Below are 19,425 nucleotides of genomic sequence, written 5' to 3'. Positions count from 1 at the left end.
AAAAGTGAGAAAAGTGAATGGTGAAACCTGTGGCTAGAAACGGAAAACAAGTAGCCATTACTTCTCTTTCATGCTTTCCATGAAAAGCTAATTTTATTGATTCTAGTTATTATGCACAGAAAAATTATGCTATAAAACCAATACTCATGTTCCTCATGTGAATATTATATATATTTTTTAATGGTAGCCCTAGGGTTTATCAAGGTGTGCCTTAATACAGGTGCTGGGGCTTGCCCACGAGGCTTTTGATGTATAAAGCCCAGACCTCCTGCCAATTCTCCTTGAACAACACCACCTGGAAATTGACAGCTAAGAGGATGTTGTACACAAGCTCATCATCTGCCACCTTCATCTGGCCAACGGCCACTGCCAGACATAGCACTTTCTTCATTTGCAATTGGATCGTGGACTTCACTTCATCCACTTTGGCCCCCATGTCCTCATTGTGGGTCAGCACGGAAAGGAATTTGCCAGCCTTATTCAGGCCTGGACCCAAAACTTGTGGGATCTGCTTGATCAGAGATTCTGAAGCCAAAAAGGCACCACACTTCTTGGCCAGCTTCTTTTTTTTTTTTTTAATTTTTTTATTGTTATGTTAATCCCCATACATTACATCATTAGTTTTAGATATAGTGTTCCATGATTCATTGTTTGTGCATAACACCCAGTGCTCCATGCAGAACGTGCCCTCCTCAATACCCATCACCAGGCTAACCCATCCTCCCACCCCCCTCCCCTCTAGAACCCTCAGTTTGTTTTTCAGAGTCCATCGTCTCTCATGGTTCTTCTCCCCCTCCGATTTCCCCCCCTTCATTCTTCCCCTCCTGCTACATTCTTCTTCTTCTTTTTTTCTTTCTTAACATATATTGCATTATTTGTTTCAGAGGTACAGATCTGAGATTCAACAGTCTTGCACAATTCACAGTGCTCACCATAGCACATACCCTCCCCAGTGTCCATCACCCAGTCACCCCATCCCTCCCACTCCAGCAACCCTCAGTTTGTTTCCTGAGATTAAGAATTCCTCATATCAGTGAGGTCATATGATACATGTCTTTCTCTGTTTGACTTATTTCGCTCAGCATAATACCCTCCAGTTCCATCCACGTCGTTGCAAATGTTCTTGGCCAGCTTCTTGACTAATTTTTTATTCTTGTTGAGTTTCTTCAGTGTGTCAGTGTCCATGTGGGGAATATCCACAATCTTGGCCTCATCACAGTGCTGCTGGTCCCCCAAAACTTGGAGCAGGGAGTGGACTTAAGCCTGATGGTGCCTGAGAAGCATTTGTCCTTCTAAGGGTCATAGTTCTTCAAGCTGATCTGCAGCTGCACCGTCTCCAAAAACTTCTGACACTGGTGCTGGTTCCCGACCAGGACCTCCCACGCTACCAGGACAGGGTGTCACTTGAAGATTTTGCTGCTCATGGTGCCTCATGCTCAATAACCAGATAAAAGAGCAATATTATATGATTTAAACTGTGTTAAACATTTTTTTGGTGTGATTTTGTGTGTGTGTGTGTTTTTTTTGTGTGTGTTAAACATTTTAATTATGCCCCTAAGATATTAACAATCCGTTTAAGTGGGTATGCTTTTCTCCTCCTTTCAAAGAATGAGACAAATATTCATAGGAAACAAATAATGTATATATGGCCAATATACATTGGAACAGTGATTCAGATCAAAACTATGCCCCCCAAAGAAGCCACTGTACCAATTACTGGGGGAGGTGAGAAATGTTGCAATATAAGCATATATAAGGAAATCTTAGCATTTCAGAATAGGATGTTATTTCTTTCAAAAAAGTACTTTTTTCACAAGAGTATGAAATAAGCCCATCTAAAATGCCAGGCTTGGCTTATGGGGATTTCTCTCCAAAATAACATATCTCAGAAAATTAAAAATTCAGAAGACAACTATTCCTTTGGAATTAAACTTAAATCCCTAAACTTAAATGCAGAAAATTACTTTCACTAAAGAAACTCAGAATCCCAAACTCTTCCACTGGTTATCTCAGATATAACATATAGCTGTATGATAATATCATCTCTCATTGGCAAGAGTCTCTGTCATTTCTGGATTGAGCACTGAGTTATCCACAGCAACAATAACCACAGCCATAACCATAGAATATGGGATTGACAATTGATTCTCTCACTGATAGATAATATTTAGTCATTTCTGATTTGAGTCACAGTAAGCCTTTGTATTCTTAAACGGAGCTCTTTGGTGTTCATCAGGCCCTACCTCTGTCTCTGATAGTAGATCTCCAATGCTAAAGTCCTCAAACTCACATTGCCCTTTTTTGCTCCATCTATGTAATTGGATGTGTATTGCTATAATTTACAGTCATATAGGATCACATGAGCCTCATGGTACAGTATGCTTATCAATGTGATTAGAAGTTATCACAATATACTGGAATGTCATCTTTCTTGACTATATTAACAGATTATGAGCATTTTGCTAGCAAAGGGAATACTTTGTTCATTATTGTCTACCAAAGGGCTTATTATAGTGCAGTCATTTACAAAAATATTTGTTAAATTAATCAACAAAAGGATGGAGGTCCCAAAAAGCCTATTCCTATCTAAACTATTAATATCTCCTGCCTTGAAATTATCATTGCTCTGCTCTGATATCTTGTTTGAATAATTTTCTATGACTGGGTTTTCTAGGACGCTTTGTTTTTCAGAACCATGGACAGAAATCGCTATACCCACCCCCACCCCCCCACCCCCCGCCTTCAACAATAGCAGCACCTCTCAAACTCCTTACTCAACAGACAGAAACTCTCTTTTCTTTTTAGGTCTACCTCCCAGGATCTCCACTGTGGACACATATAGGGCAAAATTCTATCTTTTAATCAGTAAGGTACCAGATGGAACCCTACGATTAGACTCCCATGGGTATCACACTTTTAATGTTTTCTTAACTAGAGATGTTTTCATATAGACAATAGTAAAAAATCACAATGGTGCTCAACAGTATTATTTGCTTAACACATATTAATGGCTTTCTTGACACGGATCCCTTCAGGTCTCTGTAGCAGCTCATATACTCCATCGTTCACTCTACTAAATCCCCATTTGTGCAACCTTGGAAAAATTAGCTAAACTCTCAATGAGTCACTTCCTGACATAAAAATTAAGGACAATAATAGGAATTTCCTCAGAGGGTATTTGTAAATATTATTTAGACAAGGCTAACAAACATGCCTGGTACCTTCCAGGGCTTAATAAATTAAAACTATTACTATTATCTTAAATAATGTCATTTTTAATTAAATATCATACAGCCAGCCACATGCAATTTACTCAAAAATAATTTGGCTTTATGCACCACAACAGTGTCTATAGGACAACTGTCCTTGTAGAGTACATTATGTGGTACTCCCTCATCTGTAAATTGGGGATGACAATAATGTTCATTTGATTTATTGATGTGAGTAATTTAGACTTCTTTTGCATATCGTTACTGGTGTTTTATTATGAACTTACACATTTTGCATCTTCCAAGTTCCATCAAATATGTCTATCTATATGCAAGGGCTTCACAGGCTACATTTTCAGTTGTCCTTGAAGCTAGGATTCTAAACGTAATTTCAGTTCTGCCAATCAGATACATTCAATTAAAAGATACAAACTTTAAACACTGTTATAGTTAAGCATCTTTATTGCTGGTGTAAATCATAGCAGATTCAAATGACCCTAAATTTTGTAGCAATAGCACTAGATTCCTGAGGAGGAGTTCTATGGGGATTTAATTTTGTGAAGCAGCTTTGAGATCATTCCAGGAAGCTCATCCTAAAATCTGCCTTCAGGAATGCCTGGGTGGCTCAGTCAGTTAAACATCTGCTTTTGGCTCAGGTCATTATCCCATGGTCCTGGGATCAAGTCCTCCATCATGCTCCTTGCTCAGTGGGGAACCTGCTTCCCCCTCTGCCTGCTGCTTCCCCTGCTTGAGCACTCTCTCTTTCTCTCTCAGACAAATAAATAAATAAAATCTTTAAAAAAAATCTCCCTTCAGCTCTCTTGATAATTCCTTAAACCAACAATTACTTAATACTAAATAGATTTTTTTTTTATTAGCTACCCTAAATCCTGCTCTCTGCAACTGCAGTTGATATGTAGAGCATATCCTGGTAACAAACTCTCAAAGGAGTAAGAATCTGGAACCAATTCATTAACCTGGTTTGGTCTGAAATCAGCAACGATTCCATTAGACAATGAAACACTGGTAGTCTACATGGACACATTTATAAGGCAGAGTTCATCTAGAATTAAATGCCTACTAAAAGCAAGGCTGAATAAAACTGAACAATGAATACAAGGCTTATGTAGGAGCTGGCTGCTTCCAAATGCATTAGACAGCTTAAAAAAAGAAAATGTAACTTTAAAGTTTCAATTATGTCATAACTGAAGAGATGAAATAGCCAATATTAGATCCTTATCCTACAGGTTCCTTAATTATCAAGCTGATTTAATTCACAACCTCTTCACATGTCTTATGTGAATGCTAAGACACTGATTGGGAAAAAATGGAAACTGATCATAAGAATGGAGGCATCCCTGTAGATTCAGAAGACTCAGAGTACCTGAATGTGAAAGCACCACCTAGACTCCCTTGTCAACAGAAGGAACCATCTTTATCTTGCTCTGATTCATGAAACTGACCATGTATCATTTAGAACCTCTATAGTTACCATGCATGAAGGAATTAGCTTTAAATTTTTCCTTATTTGTACAGTCACCATTCCTAGACTATTTCCTGACCTGTATTCTGTATCAGAATCTAGCCTTACCAGGAGATGGTAAGCAAGTACAAACTCAGGAAAAGGCATGATTACATTGAAAAATTTTACCTGTTTTTGATAATTTATCTTAACATAAATATGGGAACCTATGTTTGGATGGATTCTTATGGCACACGTCCAAGAGAGAAGAAACAATTTTACATTATGCTGAATTTATTGAATTGAGTGCATCTCTCAGAAATTCTGGGTTTGAAATAATACATTATATGTTAAAAAAAAAAGAAGAAGAAGATAGCAGGAAGGGGAAAATGAAGAGGGGGAAATCAGAGGGGGAGACGAACCATGAGAGACTATGGACTCTGAGAAACAAACTGAGGGTTCTAGAGAGGAGGAGCGTGGGGGGATGCGTTAGCTTGGTGGTGGGTATTAAAGAGGGCACATACTGCATGGAGCACTGGGTGTTATATGCAAACAATGAATCAGGGAACACTACATCAAAAACTAATGATGTAATGTATGCTGATTAACTTAACATAACATAATAAAAAATAAATAAATAAAAATAATAAAAAACAAATAAATAAAATAAAAATTAAAAAAAAAAATTCTGGGTTTGCTAAGCCACCTTGAATAGATAGAAGTTCCAATGGATTCTCAGGTGATTACTGAACTGATGATTCCAAGTTAACTTATAACAAAGAAGTTGAAATACCATAAATTCCTTAATATAAAGTTTACAAACAATAGACTGATGATATAGATAGTTTGGAAAACATTCAGCATGTTTAAGCTATTCATTGGCCTCCAAACTCTATTCCCTAAGACACCAAGAGTTGAAACAAATACAATGACTTTTTCTTTTTTAAAAAACTGAGGAAAGGAACACCTGGGTGGCTCAGTCAGTTGAGCATTTGAATCTTGATTTCAGCTCTGGTCATGATCTCAGGGTTGTGAGATCAAGCCCCCTGTCGGGCTCCACACTCAGCGGGGAATCTGCTTGAGAATTCTTTTCCTCTCCCTCTACCCCTCCCCTGCTCGTGCTCTCTCTTTCTTCCTCTCTAAAATAAATAAGATCTTTTAAAAAAACAAAGAAAAATGGAAGAGGGGATAATGACTAAAGTGGGAGGTACTGTTAATGAAAGATCCATTGAGCATCCCCACTAATGTCTCCTTTAAGTCTTCAAATGATGAAAGCAAGTTATTATACAACATCCAAGCATGTCTAGATTGGTAATAAAAATGATAATTGACAAAAATTGATCTTGCTATAGGAGATTCATCATGAAAGTCTAGGACAGAAATAAATGGCCAGCCCACTGAGGTAATTCTTATTCAATAACAACAAAAGCAGCAACCACAATAATCATAATGTCTTATTATGAAAGCCTGACTTGAATTATCATGATTAATCATGAACTTTCATCCAATGCAGATTTGAATGAATTTCCAGAAAGCATCTTCTGTGAAGTAGAAAGTGTTCTGTTACAATTTAAGAAAGACCCTGCAGGTTCACAACATACATGCAATGAAATTCATGGTCAATTTACAATGGCTAGTTATCAGAGGAAGAAAAAAACTGAACTTGGTTGACAGATAATTCTGCATCATATAATATAATTGCAATAAATAATCTACTGAGTCCCATTCAGGAATGGCCCTAAATTATAGTTAGGATAGAATGTTTTTTCCAGTAGAATCGTTTCCAAGAAGCTTACAGCTAGTCAGATGTAAGATTTTATACTGTTTCATGAACATTAGTTACTGATATGTTGGGTAGCAAGAGGCTTAGAAAGAAATATTGGAGTATCAATAACAAAGAGAGTTAAGAAATTGGTACTTGAATGAGACTCTCATAATGGAACCAGAATATTTAGGTGTTTGTGTGCCATGTGACAGTTCAACAAATATTCATCTGAAAAGGAAATTTATAATAATCAAGAGGATAAGATGATCCATTTTATGAAAGCCATTCACTTTTCCTGAACCATTTACTTCAATATTTGATTACTAAGTTAATGAAAAATATGGCCATGAAGGCAATGATTAAATTTATATATAAGTTACCTGGATGTCAAACCTGCTAGTACCCAAGATCATGTTGCGCTTTTGATATTGCTCATATGCTAGAGGAAACAACCAGCTACCTGACAGAAAATTGATAAGTTTACATCCCTTTCTTCATTGAGGGGGCTACAATTTGTACGCACTGGAAGAAAAACTTTTTCTGAATACGTATTTGCCTTTGCTTCCCACAAGGCTTCTTCCCACAATACCATCTGCAGGGTACTAATTATTTTACCCTGAGTCACAATGACCTAAATAAAATTGGTTCTGAAATGGAACTCATTCGAAAGTAAAAGAAGTGAGGCGGCAACACTGATATATCTTACTAGGTCCTGTCTCATCCAGAAATGAGAAACACAAAATAGCTATGATGATAAATTTTGATCACTCATGAGAAATATAAGTATTAACCCAGTAACTGGGGTTTGTGGAAAATGTCTAGGTGCCAAGTATCCCCAGGGATCTGACTAGCATCACCATTTAAGTGGTAAATTAAAATGGAACATATGTGAGAGATACAGCAAGCATTCATGTAGGCAAACATTTTGATTTCTCAGAAATGAGGTTTAGGTCACCATACCGATAGCCAATAGTGCTGACTGAAGAAAAATATATATATATATGTATGCAGAATATGTAATAGATAAAGGATATGTATTGAGAGTATATAAAGAAGTCCCAAAATACAATAAGAAAACAAAATTTAAACGTTGGATAAATACCTGAACACAAATGTTATCAAAGTTAATATACAAATGTCAAGTAAGCATAGTCAAGGATGCTTAATATCACTGGTCATCAGAAAAATTAATTAAAAACCCAATGGACACCTGCCTAGCTCAGTTTGTACAGCATCAGACTTTTGATCACAGGGTCTAAGTTTGATCCCCACATTGGGTGTAGAGATGACTAAAATAAATAAATGAATGAGTGAATGAATGAATGAATGAATGAATAAAACCCCAATGGGATACTGTTGTATATCTATCAGAATGAATAAAATAATTTTTTTAAAAGACAATATCAAGTACTTGAGGCAAAACTACAGAAACTTTCACAAATTGCTAATGTGATACAAAATGCTGCAGCCACTTTAGAAAGCAGTTTAGTAGTCACTTATGTAAAACATATCATTTTTTGAAAATCTATCCCTCTTCTAATTATTTTACTCAAGTGAAATGAAATCTCTCCACACAAAACATCTTTATTCATTATCATCATAAATTGGAGACCACCCACATGTTCTTCAGTATGTGAATGAATACATTAACTGTGGTGTAGGCACCTAAAGGAACACTACTTGGACTAGACAGGAACCACATACTCATTTACCAATCAACATGGGTGAAACATAACTTCATTTTACTAAGTGAAAGAATCCCAATCCAAAAGTTGCACATTATATGGTTCTATTTGTGTGATGTTCTGGAATGGCAAATATATCAGGACAGAAAATACATCAGTCGTTGCCAGGGTTGAGAGAGACAAAGGGTTGACAAGCAAGGGGCAACATGAGGGGTTTTGTGAGATGATGTACCCTTACTATGTATTTCTATGGGGTGGACACAAGACTCCATGCAATATAAACACCCATATAACAGTAAACAACCCATAGTATGTGAGTTTTCTAAATGCAAATTACAAATAATCATCCAGGATGTTGGTGGAACTCAAAAGGAACACATTCTGTGACAAATCAATCTCACCATTTTACAAAAATGAACTCTGGACTGGAGGACTGAAATTGAAAGTGTGAAGTAATGTTCATTTTATGTAAAGTTATTCTTCATTACTCATGGAGTCCTTATTTGCACATTTGCCTACTCTCTAGCATGTATTTTTAACCCCGAAATCAATCCAGGGGGCACTTTTGCAGCCAGTCTACGACATGGGCAGAGCAGCAAAGAGTTTGAGTTGAACAAGGTGATGCTCTGCCTGCTTGTTTCAGCTCTCATACCTTAATCAAAGTCCTTTTCATGGCCTATATAATGCCGTATTTTTTTGTTTTAATTAGTAATTTCACTGCTTCTAATGGCCCCCCAAGCACAGTACTAAAGCACTAAGTGTCCTGAAAGCAAGAATGCTGTGATGTGACTTATAGAGAAAATACCTGTTGGGTGAGTTTGGGCCACGCATGAGTTATAGGCTGTTGGCTTGATATTAACAAATCAACAACATAGTACATTAAGAAAAAGGAAGAAAAAGTCTGTTGCTCTGTTTGTGAGGCCTCTCCTGAAAGTGCTAAAGTAGCATCTTTACTGCATGATGGAGCTATGGAAAAGATGGAAAGCAGATACATTTGTAGATTCATGAGATGAAATAGATTAAAAAAAAAAAAAGGCATAATGACAGTATTGTTGGAAGGCTGACAGCCAAAGAAATTTATGGTCATGTTACCCATTGTTAGGAAATGTTAAACTCTACAGAGCTAGTGCAGTTGGCTCATGTTTTTCATGATTTTCAAAGATTGACCTCATGCATATTCTTGAGTTATCTTTGCAGGATTTAAACCCCTTTGAGCACTCAGATACCAGACCAACTAAAGCCAGAGAAGCAACGATGCTGACCATTGCCAGCCCTTGGGATTTCAATCAACAAAGTCACTTTAAGATGACTTTTGCCCCAATTCCATGCTGAATTTCCCATTGTGCAAGCCCCTGGATAAATATGTATACACCCTTAGTTTAAAACTTCCCCAGTTTGTTGTTGAAGGAGTCACTGCTTTAGGAAATACCCCAGGTGTTCCCTTTACTGATTGCAAGTAAAGCCCTTTCTTTCATATTCTTTAACTTGCTTGTGTTTTTTTGGCTCAACATCCACCAAGAAGTAAACCCAGTTTCGAGTAACAAAACCACAATAATAATTCTGTAGCAAGATCACTATATAATGTAAAATTAGGAAAATATCATTTAAGATATCCTTTTTTTTCTGATTTATGGAGAAACCCTTAGGATGTGCTAAGAAGCATTGCTTTGTTTACAACAGAAGATAAAATGAACTAGGTGAGCCACACAAGCAGAAAGGAGTTTATTAATATGCCATCTATAAATTTGACTCACCTTTTTTCATCTGTCTTTTGCTTATTTATAATTTTATATATATTCATTTTATTCATTTTCATTTATTCATTTTTTTATTTCATTTTCTCAACTTTATAAAATGAAAGCAAATACTAGATAGTCATATTTTTTTAACTGTGCATACCAGATAACTAACTGATGAATAGTACCACTTCAATCACTGGGGGGAAAAATATGGTCTCAGGTGTGAATTTAAAAGTAAACTAAAGCTAAAATACAAACAAGTCTTAACATGAGTAAACTGATATGGCGTACCATAGGTTTAACACAATGTTCAATATTTGATGGATTTTTCTTTAATGCATAAAAGATTATTTCTTTATTTATATGGTTATTCTTAATTTAACAGATTTATTACTTATATTCTGTCAATCTTTACACATGTTCCTATAATCTATTATTGAAACTATTGATATAAAAGCAGATTCTGCTAAAAAGTTTGAAAGTAAATAAGTCGCTATGCTCACTGGAGATATGTTATTGTTTAAAATTGTTATTAGAAGTATCTGTTTGGGGGCACCTGGGTGGCTCAGTTGGCTAAGCCTCTGCCTTCAGCTCAGGTCGTGATCTCAGGGTCATGGGATTGAGCCCTGCACTGGGATCCTTGCTCAGCGGGGAGCCTACTTCCCTCTCTCCCTCTGCCCCTACCCCCAGCTTGTACTCTCCCTTTCTCTGAAATAAAAAAATAAAATCTTAAAAAAAAAAAGAAGTATCTGGGTACTGTACTGCTTTGCGCTATGCAAAGTGCATAGTGCCCTTCAAAATTCATGTCTACCTGGAACCTATAGATATGACCTTATTTGGAAATAGGGTCTTTGCAGAGGTAACTGAAGAGGAGCAGAATAACACCCCAAAATATGCCTTTTGGGCACAGGGTTATTTTGAGCTGGTTATTCTTTAAAAATAACAAAGGAAAAGCTCTGAAAACTGAGAAGTTCCTTTTTTTAGACAATTTATATAAGGAAGCTCCATTTGTAAGGGTGTCTCACTCTCTGTACTGGGAAGTGGAGGATGATCAAATTTCAGAAACTCTTAAAGGAGAAGGTGGGGACTCAAATCTGCATAACAACCATACCCTCATTCACTGTGCTTCCTCTGATAACTTCCTATAACTAGCTATCTCACCCTACAACATCTTCATTTGGCTTTAGCTGAAGATATTATTTAAGGTGGTGGCCTTGGGCCATTTTGGGGTGTTACTCAGTTTTCCTGGGTCTCCCCCATGTGTGCAGGAGGTATACAGCTATTAAACTTCTGTTCATTTTTCTCCTGTCAATCTGTCTTTTATTACCGCGTGGTCTCAGCCAAGAATCTAAAAGAGTAGGGGGAAAGTTATCTTTCCACCCCTACATAATCAAATGAAGATGAGGTCATATACATTAAAGCAATTTTCCAGGTCTCTGGATGTAACAACAGTTTCCCCATAATGTATAATTTTAAATAATATTTTGGCCCACACATAAACATCATATAAATATTATTGCAACAATGTTTGTTATGAAACATGAGCATATTTATGACACATTATTCAAGTTCTTGACTTTTATCATGAATAGGTTAATATACTTTGAGTTTAAAATAGCTGCCCTGCTTAAACAGTCACCTTCTTCAGTGTGCACTCAGTATTCCTTAGTCATATATCTTGAATAACTTCATATCTCAAAAAAAACAACAATATCTTAAAATCTTTCTTCAGAAAGTGCCTCGCATTTTAAGATCATCAAACAATCCCAATTTCCACTGAATTTAAACTATTTATATGACTTATGGAACTCTGGGATTAAATAGCAACTAAATATAGGTCTCAAATGATGAATGTAAAGGGTATATTATAGATGTATTTCCAGATCAATACAGGGAGGAATAAAATGATGCATGGGATGAGGGAAATATTGCTTGCATTGGACATGAGAAAAGGAATCTGAGATATCTAAAATAACGTAGAATTGTCACCCTTTGCTGTAAGAAGTGAAAATTAGGCACACAGCTGTCTTTAGCATCTGTGTGCTCAGAACCTAAGCTTGAGCCCAACACATAATAAGCATCTAAAAAATAATTATTGAATGAGGGGCGCCTGGGTGGCTCAGTCGTTAAGCGTCTGCCTTCGGCTCAGGTCATGATCCCAGGGTCCTGGGATCGAGCCCCGCATCGGGCTCCCTGCTCCGCGGGAAGCCTGCTTCTCCCTCTCCCACTCCCCCTGCTTGTATTCCCTCTCTCGCTGTGTCTCTCTCTGTCAAATAAATAAATAAAATCTTTAAAAAAAAAAAAAAAAAAAACATAAAAAATAATTATTGAATGAATAAATGGTAATGATTCTAATCGTGGTCAAGTTTTCTATGTCATCATTCAGTGGAAAGATATAAAACCTTAAAGACAAGCCTGACATTTCTTATGGTATAGAATGACAGAGACCTCAGTCCCAATCTAAATCATCACAGTGAATTCTTAATATTTTCCCTAAGATTGGAGAAAAACCCACTGTTCACAACTTAAATCTATTGCCATTGAGAAATTGCTAATCTCTTACTCCATTAAGTTTCTTCTCCTTGTAAAGTTATGGATTATTATAAAAATTTAAACCCTCACATGTATTTTTCTGCTCTGATTTCAGGTCACTATCACCAAAACATTCTATTCTAAATGGTATACTAATTTGGACTATAGTTTAATGCTGGTGTCTTGAGAACACCAATCTCCATGGTACATTTTGTTTATTCATTCAACTAATCCCCCTGAGTCCATTGTGAATGGAGCAGATAATATTATGGCTAGGCTGAATAACATTACTAAGATCATATCATCTTGCCCACCAAACTTGGGAAGATATTACATTTGCCTTCATTTCAACTATAACATTTCATTTCAAATATCAAGTAGGAATAGGTAGGATATCTTGGGACTTCAGATCCTTAGAGAAATTTGGGTTGATGTATGCCCTTTATGACAAATTGTAGAGGAGTTCCTGGAATTATTCTTTATTATCAATATTTTGAGTATTTGGTTACAAATATAAGATGGCAGAGAAGAAAGATTGCAAAGACTTTTGAAAAATCTCAAAGCACTTGTGTTTAAACAAATTAAAGAAGCCATTAGAAATGACATTGTCTAAACCAGTCATATATACCATAAAAGTAAGTATGTCTTTAATAGTCTCAGGAATATAATTTTGCTTTAATAGAGTAAATTTATGCTTCATGCAAGTAATCTCAATTATGCACAATACTATATGTGAATAAAATTAAGCCACACAATTTATATGAAATATATAAATGAAGACATTTTTTAAACTGCTACAATTTAGTAAGAGTTTCATGCAACATTTTTGTTCATTATAACATAAATATTTGGTGATTGTTAGGACCGCATGATGGTTTTGTATTCTTATCTAAATATCTTTTAATAATTATTTTTAATATAGTCAATATTAGGACACATGTAATCATTTTTGCGTAAGACTTAAAATAATTTATTTCATGTGTCTTAACACTGAGCAGATCTACTTTATGCTTCAATTTTGCCCAATGTGAATTTCAGAGAGTGAAGGTTAGTATCCATCATGTAAAGGCAGAAGCCAAAAAGAATGCATATCTTATGACCACAAAGAGAACAGATGATGGAAAGAAGGAATAATTCCCTTCCAGCAATTTTGTAGGTAAAGAATTTAATAAGTTCATTAATATATTAAGTTAATTAGCTAATTGTGAGTAAATATTATTCCTTTTGAAAGCTCTGAAACCTCTGAAAGATGTAGAAAACAAGTGAGACATTACAGGCTTAGCCAGGCTGTCTGGACAGTTAAGCATTTCTTAAAATGATCTTAGATGACAGCACTTCTAAAGCTTTTATGGAAAGTAAGAACTTCAAACAGGAAAAAAATTAAACAAATCCTATAAAGCATCAAGAGTTGCATTAAAGCCAAAAATTAAAAAGAAGAGTAATAAGAAATACTCTTTGCCTCCCAAAAGCTTACCTCGAATGTTGAACTATTCCTTTTGTCTCCCTCAAGAAAAGAAAAAGTATTAAGGAAAAGTGCTAAATCATTTTAGAACTAAGTAAGAACACTTACAGTTTACAAAAATAAAATTAGGACTCAAGAAAAAGTATTGCTTTATGTATCAGAGAGCAGACTCATGATAGGTAGATAATAAATATAAATATATTTAAGAAGAATATATATATATATAAAGATTTGTTTATTTATTTTAGAGAGAGAGAGAGCATGGGGGAGGGGAAGGTCAGAGGGAGAGGAAGAGAGTCTTAAACAGACACCTCACTGAGCGTTCTTCACAACCCTGAGACCACGACCTCAGCCAAAACCAAGAGTCAGACACTCAACTACTGGGCCACTCAGGTGCCCCAAGAAGAATGTATTCACAATCTTAGAAAAGACCATTATGACAGATTCATAATTAAAATTAAAATTATGGAAGAGACATTGGAATTAAGTAAATAAATAAATATGTCTGCATACTATTATCAGGTACACATTACTCTACCAGATAGGCAAATGGTCTCTGTAGATTGTAAAAGGTTGAATGGGAGAAGGAAACAGAAATGTTTATTCAAAATAGAAATGTTAAAAAATATATGAAGAAGAAAGCAACAAAAAAATACCTTCAAAATTTTGCAATATGCTGGGAGTAAGCTCGGAGTTTTAGATTTTCATCTCAGAGGTTTTAATCTCTTTTTTTTCTTGTTTTCAGGAACATATCAAAACATTCAGAAGACAGAGATTTATACTGAGATATGTGAGAATACAATGAAAGAAATATAGGAATAATTAATTAATATATTACATAATAAATGTCAGCTTTAATAAGTATTTTGTTTCTACATACCACAAAATCATTTTTCTCTAAAAACATAAGGCAGCAATGATATTTTTTTTAAAGTGTATCTATGTGTGTGTGTGTGTGTGTTTCTTTCTGGTGTCATAACTTTCTTATTTTTTCATCTATTTTTCAGCTAAAACAAAGAATACCATCATAAAGAAGGAAAATAATGAGAAATCACACAGCAGTAAGAGAGTTTATTCTTCTTGGATTGACAAATGACCCACAGTGGCAGGTTGTACTTTTCATATTTCTTCTTGTTACCTACACGCTCAGTGTGACTGGGAACCTGATCATTATCACCCTCACCCTTTCAGATCCCCACCTGCAGACTCCAATGTATTTCTTCCTTCGAAACTTCTCATTCCTAGAAATATCATTCACGTCTGTCTGCATTCCCAGATTCCTTGTCACTATCATGACGAGGGACAGAACCATTACCTACAACGGTTGTGTGACTCAGCTATTTTTCTTCATCTTCTTGGGGGTGACAGAATTTTACCTTCTGGCTGCCATGTCCTATGACCGCTACGTGGCCATCTGCAAACCTTTGCATTACATGACCATCATGAGCAGCAGAGTCTGCATCCTTCTTGTCTTTAGCTCATGGCTTGCAGGATTCCTGGTCATCTTTCCACCAATAATCCTGCTGCTGCAGTTGGATTTCTGTGCCTCCAATATAATCGATCATTTTATCTGTGACTCTTCTCCAATTCTACAGCTTTCTTGCACAAACACTCGCTTCCTAGAACTCATGGCATTTTTCTTAGCAGTGGTAACACTTATGGTCACCTTAACACTAGTTATTCTCTCTTACACATACATCATCCAGACAATTCTGAGAATTTCTTCCATGAGTCAAAGGAAAAAAGCCTTTTCCACTTGTTCCTCCCACATGATAGTGGTCTCCCTCTCTTATGGCAGCTGCATTTTCATGTACATTAAGCCTTCTGCAAGGGAAAGGGTGACTTTAAACAAAGGAGTAGCTGTGCTCAATACCTCAGTGGCTCCTCTCTTGAATCCTTTCATATATACACTAAGAAACCAGCAGGTGAAGCAAGCCTTCAGAAACATGGTCCAGAGAATGGCCTTTTCTTCAAATAAATGAATGTGATTATGAAAAAAGTAAACCCCTAAAAGCAAAGTTGAATGAAGAACTCTTTATGTAAATTCTTCAAATACCTCAATTCATTCTTTCAGATAGACATATATATATCATCAATGCCTCTTTTCTGTATTAGCCTAAAAACCAGGTCCTAACTGGTTTTCTATATAGGAAACAGTCAATCTTATCCTGTGTAACTAAATCTCAGATGTCAATAATCTCCACTGTTTCTCACATCAAAGCAAAGCAGCTTATACATTCATAGAAAAGATGCAGGTTGTTATACTGTAAGAAGCTACTAAAAACCACATGCAAATATGGAATGTATTTTATGTGAAATAAAAATAAGTATCAATTAATATTTCTCAAATTTCTTCTTCTGTGTCACCAAGAAAATATGTTTACAGATTTTATTTATTTATTTGTCAGAGAGAGAGAACACAAGCAGGGGGAGTGGCAGGCAGAGGGAGAAGCAGGCTCCCCGCTGAGCAAGGAGCCCAATGCGGGACTCTATCCCAGGACCCTGGAATCATGACCTGAGCTGAAGGCAGACCCTTAACTGACTGAGCCACACAGGCGTTCCAAGAAAACATGTTTAAAATTAAAAGCATTATTAAAATGTCTCCATGAATTTATCAATAAAATGTAATTAAAACGTTGAAAAATTAAATAGAAATTTAAGACAAAATCTGATGTCAGACTTATCTTTGCCATTTGAATGAGGTTGTATCCATTTTGTATTAGGTTTTTTAGAAAAAATAGTTTCAGTGCAAGAGAAAAGATGAAATTTACCTTTTTCTTCCATTGATAATATGTTCTAAAAAAATTAGGTTAACTGAAGATTTCCCTATTTCTGATAAGCATATTTGAGAGGGATGAGAATGGTCTATAAAAGTAAATTAAACTATCTTGATAGATTTCATATTTATATTCAGACTCTTTCAACTAATTCTAAGATGGTCTTTCCTACTGACATGAAAACAACAAATTCGGAATCTAGAATGGTGTAAGAGGCAGACTCCAGAGAGTATCTTGGAAATGATGATACATGAGTATCTTATGCCTCAGTTTTCCTTTATTAGCAAATCTACATACAGTCTTTATCTTTCCAGTGCCTCTTTCACAGCAGGTTCTACCTCCCTCACCCAAATCCAAGAAAACGACTCTTGCAGGTATCTGAGAATGTAAAAAATGTGCCCAAGCCTGGTTCCTATAGTTAATGAGCCCCTTGACGCCAACGTATCACTAAGAAAATTGGTGGTCTTGCGACAGTAGTTATGAATCTAACTCAATACCAGGTAAGTGGATTTGACTTCGGTTTCTTGATTTCCAGCTTGGCCTGACACATAGGTTAATGTAAAGAGTTCTACATAGTTTGTAAGTCCAAAATAGAAAACCTTTTCTTATTTCTCATAGACAGACAAGAGTGTCCATGAGCACTCCTTCTTACCTTTGTCCTTTCGTGGAATGAGTTACATTTTTTTAAACAGATTTAACATAATACTACCACAAAATGAAAATTAAATGATAATTTATTCAATTTAAATTCTTTTTTTTAAAGATTTTATTTATTTATTTGAGAGAGAGAATGAGACAGAGAGAGCATGAGAGGGGGGAGGGTCAGAGGGAGAAACAGACTCCCCGCTGAGCAGGGAGCCCAATGCAGGACTTGATCCCAGGACTCCAGGATCATGACCTGAGCCAAAGGCAGTTGCTTAACCAACTGAGCCACCCAGGCACCCAGCAATTTAAATTCTTAATTGGGCAATTTGTAAAGAAATGAAATTACATAAGTTTGCTTTTGTAAGAATGTAACAAGTAAGCAGAAACACAAAAGTAAAAATTAGGAGGGTATACCAAAAAAATGTTAAGTAAATGAATATATACTATATATATGGCATATATAATAGATAGGTATATAGGTAGACAGAGAGAGAGGTAAAGAGAGAAAGGAAGGAAAATAAGAGCGTAAGGGAAGGTTGATTTTCTTGACTGACAGAAACTTCTCTGAAGATGTGGTTTCTAATATTCACCTTGTTAGTAAGTATAAGTTGAAATACTATTGTAAAGTATTGTGATATAATGAAATTTTTATTGCAAATGTGATGGTTGGTGAGAAATGTATCAGATATATGTTGGAGGTCATGTTTTTAGAGGCTTTCAAAAGTATTTAAATTCATATTATTGTTCATACTAATATTTCTAAAATGCTTTTCCTTTAACAATAGGGAAAATTACATGTATGTAATGACCACACAGAGCACACCTGTGCCATAATCCTTTTAAAAATCAAATGGTGGGGGAGGAGCAAAATGGCGGAGGAGTAGGAGACCTGGATTTCGTCTGATCCCAGGAATTCAGCTAGATAGGGATCAAACCATTTTGAACACCTACGAACTCAACAGGAGATCAAAGAAAAGAATAGCAGCAACTCTCTGAACAGAAAAGAGACCACTTTCTGGAAGGTAAGACATGCGGAGAAGTGAATCCGAGGTGATATTCGGGAAGATAGACGGCGGGGGAGGAGGCCTCCGTCAGCCGCTACTGGTAAGTAATAGAGCAGCGGAACACAAAATCGGAACTTTTAGAAGTCCGCTCCGCTGACGGACGTCGCTCCAGTGGTTAAGCAGGGGGTGGAACGCTCGCTGGGACAGTGTGGTCTCAGGACCTTTGGGGTGACAGAAAGACTGGGGGCGCCTGAGTGCAGCTGAGCTCCCAGGTATCAGAGCAGGGAAGCCAGCTGCAGAGACAGAGCTGAGGAGCGGGCTCTCAGCTCGGGGTTGCCATAAACCATGATCCGCGGCACAGTCAGGCCACTGCTCAACCAGCAGGGACCCAACAAGCGGCAGATCCGGGGAGACACCCCTTCCTCCCCCGGGAGGAGCAGCGCAGGAGCATACCGCAGGGATCTGCTGGGTTTGGAGACTCCACACGGGGTCGTGTACCAGAGATAGAAATGCTCAGTCACAGGCCGGGTGAGCACAGAGTGCAGCCGGGAGACGGGAGTGATTGACTGCTTTTCTCTGGGGGCTCACTGAGGAGCAGGGCCCTGAGTTCTCAGCTCCTCCGGGGTTGGAGATTGGGAGGCCGCCATTTTCACTCTCGTCCTCCAAAGGTGTAGGGAAAGCTTGCAGGAAACAAAAGCTCCCGAGAGCAAACCCGAGCAGATTACTTGGCCCGGACCAGCAAGGGTGGGGCAATTCCACCTCTGGCAAAGACATTTGGGAACCACGGCAAAGGGCCCCTCCCCCAGAAGATCAGCAAGAACAGCCATCCAAGACCAAGTTTACCGATCAATGAGAACAGCAGAACTCCATCGCTAGGGGAATACTGCACATAGAATTCATGGCTTTTTTCCCATGATTCTTTAGTCTTTCAAAGTTAATTATTTTTTTAACTTTCTTTTTCATTTTTTTCCCTTTTTAAATCAACATCTTATCAATCCCTTTTCTAAAAAATCTTTTTTATTTTTCATTTTAGAGTCATATTCTATCCCTTCATAGTAGTTAACCTTATTTTTGGTATAGATATATATAAGTTGTTCTGTCTTTAAAATTTTGGGATACACTTTCTTCTAACAGACCAAAATATA

General features: G+C 36.7%; 1 protein-coding gene and 1 pseudogene across 1 annotated transcript; one reads left to right on the top strand and one right to left on the bottom strand.

Moving 5' to 3' along the window:
* Positions 1-211: 211 nt before the first annotated feature.
* On the bottom strand, positions 212-6,849 carry LOC116642596 (annotated as a pseudogene).
* Positions 6,850-14,897: 8,048 nt separating this feature from the next.
* LOC116642422 (olfactory receptor 6C75) lies at positions 14,898-15,836 on the top strand. The gene has a single exon (XM_032420830.1). The coding sequence runs from the start codon at positions 14,898-14,900 to the stop codon at positions 15,834-15,836; it is 939 nt and encodes a 312-aa protein (XP_032276721.1).
* Positions 15,837-19,425: the final 3,589 nt, after the last annotated feature.

The sequence above is a fragment of the Phoca vitulina genome, unplaced genomic scaffold, assembly GCF_004348235.1.
Source record: "Phoca vitulina isolate PV1807 unplaced genomic scaffold, GSC_HSeal_1.0 scaffold23, whole genome shotgun sequence".
In the NCBI taxonomy this organism is placed as follows: domain Eukaryota; kingdom Metazoa; phylum Chordata; class Mammalia; order Carnivora; family Phocidae; genus Phoca; species Phoca vitulina.
This window is presented reverse-complemented; position numbering and strand designations above follow the sequence as displayed.